The sequence below is a fragment of the Olea europaea genome, chromosome 1 (genome assembly GCF_002742605.1).
Source record: "Olea europaea var. sylvestris chromosome 1, O_europaea_v1, whole genome shotgun sequence".
NCBI lineage: Eukaryota > Viridiplantae > Streptophyta > Magnoliopsida > Lamiales > Oleaceae > Olea > Olea europaea.
Window position 1 is genome coordinate 5,298,799 of NC_036237.1, and position 3,827 is coordinate 5,302,625.

A 3,827-nucleotide genomic window follows, 5' to 3' on the forward strand; every position below is an offset into this window, starting at 1 on the left:
CATATAATTGTTGTAAGTGTTTTTACTGTTTCAGTATGGTGGGATTTTGGTTTCTAAATAATTCTTGTTGATGGGTTGTTTTCAGGGAAGTTCAAGCACCAGTGACTGTGAACACAGAGGATCCCAAGAAGAAACCTGATTGCTATGGAGTTTTCTGTCTTACTTATGATCTCATGGCTGTAAGTTTTCCAATAATACATGGGTTTTGTTTTACTTATTTTGTGATTGTACTCATTCTTTTTGAACTTTTGCCTCTAGTAAGTCTTGGCTAATTGATGCAGAACAGGAAAGAGAAGCTTTGATAAAACTATGAGATATTTAATATGCTTAAAGACGGGGTTGGGGGGGGGGGGTGGCGAGGCGGGGGTGGGGGGGGGGGGGTGGCGAGAAAGAATGAACTCATGCCTAATAAATTTTGGAAGGGGCAAGCATTCCTTTTAATTAATATGTTCATGCAATTTTTTCTGCTATAATGTATTCACAGGAAGAGGAGACGAAGTCTTGGAAGAAAATGATTAATATTGCTGTATCCGGTGCAGCTGGAATGATTTCCAACCATCTCCTTTTCAAGGTAAAATGTGTTTTTTCATTAATCGTGTTGAGTTGAGATCATCCTAAACATCGTAAGCATCTATACTTGATGTTTGGCTAAACTTCTATGTAATTCCAACTTGGTAAATTTTTGTTTCCAAACATCTTTGAATATGTTACTTTTTTCCTACTTATAAGTAAACAAAATTAGTTGTTTTGATAGTAAGGTTAGGGTAAAATAAGTAACTACATAATTTCCAGCTCTGACCAACAAAATAATTATTTGTTTTAAGAACTTGTTTACTTATAAGTCAAATCACATAATGGCTGAAAATGTAACTAGTTCCATGAAATTGTCAAATTCCTATTCTCAACATATGGAAGTTTCATATCCTGCTGTTTGTATCCCCTGCTGCTTATGATAAAATGAAACAAAAATACATGGAACCTTTTTGTAACATAAGAAAATTGCCTTCCTTCCAAGAGTGTGGTTAAAGTAAATTAGTCATTCTGACGATTAACATAATGATTGCAACATCATTATGACATCCAATTTTCTGGATTTTGTCCTTATAGTAGCAGCACAAAACTCTGCAATTTTCTGCGAAGTTTACTTAATGATTGGAACTTGTTCTATTATGGCAGCTAGCTTCTGGTGAGGTGTTTGGGCCAGAACAACCCATTGCGTTAAAACTATTGGGATCTGAGCGATCATTCCAAGCTCTTGAAGGTAATTTTTAAGTAGTTGCCCTCACTGTCTCATCCGAAAAGATTGAGAATATAAACTTTTGAGCAATAAATTGTGTAGTTTCTTGCATGGTTGAAGTACGCCCAATTTCCAAAACAATTTTTGCGTAATCTTACTATATTATAGTCTACGGATTGATACCAATTTCTTTAAACTTCATATAGTCTAGCAAACCTTTCCACCTACAACGTCATACATAAATGCTGGCAACTGACTGCACTGCCCGCCAAACATTAAATTTTTAGTTTTCAAGATTTCAATTACTGCATTTATTTGCTACTTAATATTGTACCAAAATTCAGGTGTTGCAATGGAACTTGAGGACTCTTTGTTTCCTTTGTTGAGGGAAGTGAGTATCGGCATCGATGCTTATGAAGTGTTCCAAGATGCAGATTGGGCACTTCTGATTGGAGCAAAACCTCGTGGACCTGGCATGGAACGGGCCGACTTACTAGACATAAACGGACAAATTTTTGCAGAGCAGGTGTCTTCTTCTTCTTAAACATCAACAAAAGTTGGGCATTTTCATATTTACGAATCCTCATAATCTTAGTTTCTTAAGTCAAAAGCAAATAGTAATATTTTCTGATAAATTTCGCAGGGAAAAGCTCTCAATGCTGTTGCATCCCGGAATGTCAAAGTTATGGTGGTGGGAAATCCATGCAATACAAAGTAATACTATATTACTCTTTTGCTTGATGCCAAGTTTGTTTGTGTTTGTTCATTTTATTTTTTTGCATTGATGCCTTACTAATTATTTTTCTTTCCTTTGAAGTGCATTGATCTGTTTGAAAAATGCTCCAGACATTCCTGCAAAAAATTTCCACGCTTTGACTAGATTAGATGAAAATAGGGCAAAATGTCAGGTCAGCCAACCATATTGAGATAATTCATGTTCTTATGTACCCTTCGTCTTGATCAAGGAAATGAATGAACTTCTCCCCACGTTTTAATGGTTTGTGCAGCTGGCTCTAAAAGCAGGAGTTTTCTATGATCAAGTATCCAATGTGACAATTTGGGGGAACCACTCGACCACTCAGGTCATTCTTCATTATAGAACATTTTTTTGAACACATTATTTCAAAAAAGTAGTTTGTCTCCTCTCTAATGGCTTGATCTTTTATATGAGGTGGTTCAACACAGTAGGTAGAAGTCTTTAGATTCACTACTCATTTATGAAAGTTGTACACATGGTATATTTTTTATGAAAAAAATGAATTTGACCTACGCTTGAAGGGGCATGTCAAAAACATATTTTAAATAACAAATTGTTTTTCCTTCTCTAACAGCTTAGGCTTTTAGATCGGGTGGTTCAACACATATAGTCTCTCATTGTTAAACTATGCCTGGTTTATATTAACAGGTTCCAGACTTTTTAAATGCTAAAATCAACGGCATACCCGTCAAAGAGGTTATCAAAGATACTAAATGGTTAGAAGAAGAGTTCACAGAAAAGGTTCAGAAGGTGAGATCTACATCTAGAGTTTCTTGTTTCAGAGCAATATGTAAAATATACAGAAGACGGTAATTGATTATATTCAAATTTGCTTTTCAGAGAGGCGGCGTTCTTATTAAGAAATGGGGACGATCTTCTGCTGCATCAACTGCTGTGTCAATTGTGGATGCAATAAGGTCTCTTGTAACTCCTACTCCTCACGGAGATTGGTTTTCTTCTGCAGTAAGTTCATAACGACTTGAATGCGTGGTTCAATTTTACACATCTGTATGTAAATTTTCAAAATATGAGATCAATTAATATTTTTTTTCCAAGATCTAGTTTATTTTTACTTTGACTATCACATTCGAACATCTTTTCACAATTGATTACGAAATAGAAATACAGAAGGGTCAAATGATCATACCTCATTGCTCTCTTACTGGGCCTACCATATTTATCCACTAAGTAGTCTTAAGAGTTTCAATTGACTTCATTCTATAAATATAGATTCCTTAAACTGAAAATAGCCGGTGCATTTTTTATGTAAAACCATTTATACTTTCTGTATTTAGCACTTGCGATTCTTCATGCAGAGTAGTTGTTGATGTTTGTTAATATCTTTCTCTTTTCTTAATTCAAATGAAATTTAAGGTATACACTGCCGGAAATCCGTATGGTATAGCAGAGGATATTGTTTTTAGTATGCCATGCAGATCAAAAGTAAGCGTCTCCTGAGATTTCCTTTCTAATAACATTTTCTCTGCTGAAGCTTTAGTTATGGATTTCAACTAACTTTTCATTCCTAAATTCCTAGGGAGATGGCGACTATGAACTTGTTAAGGACGTAATTTTCGATGATTACCTCCGCAGCCGAATAAAAAAGGTATGCTTTTATATACCAGCTGTGTAATCTTTATTCCTGATTATGGTCGAATACTCTATCAAGAAACCAGGATTTCATATGCTAAATATATAACTATATGCTCAATCTTATTTTGAAGAAATATGGGGTTGGCCATGCAAACTCGTTTTCTCTCTTAGTTACGTTTGCATCTGTTCTATTTATCACTAGATCCGCAGAATTATTGAATGCGACTAGTTGTAAATAAA

At 35.0% G+C, this 3,827-nt stretch overlaps 1 protein-coding gene across 1 annotated transcript; it reads left to right on the forward strand.

The window, feature by feature from the left end:
* Positions 1–63: 63 nt before the first annotated feature.
* Positions 64–3,643, forward strand: LOC111380419 (malate dehydrogenase [NADP], chloroplastic-like). Its single transcript, XM_023004014.1, has 11 exons — positions 64–179; positions 485–571; positions 1,177–1,261; positions 1,582–1,763; positions 1,881–1,951; positions 2,055–2,145; positions 2,245–2,319; positions 2,643–2,744; positions 2,835–2,957; positions 3,369–3,437; positions 3,532–3,643. The coding sequence occupies exons 1-11, from the start codon at positions 174–176 to the stop codon at positions 3,625–3,627; spliced, it is 987 nt and encodes a 328-aa protein (XP_022859782.1). The 5' UTR covers positions 64–173; the 3' UTR covers positions 3,628–3,643.
* The last annotated feature ends 184 nt before the right edge of the window (positions 3,644–3,827 follow it).

Excerpts from the sequence above, each read along its gene's own strand:
- LOC111380419 (XM_023004014.1), top strand. Across the intron at positions 2,958-3,368 it reads GAGATTGGTTTTCTTCTGCA|GTATACACTGCCGGAAATCC; the intron begins GTAAGTTCATAA and ends ATGAAATTTAAG. Across the intron at positions 3,438-3,531 it reads GTATGCCATGCAGATCAAAA|GGAGATGGCGACTATGAACT; the intron begins GTAAGCGTCTCC and ends CTAAATTCCTAG.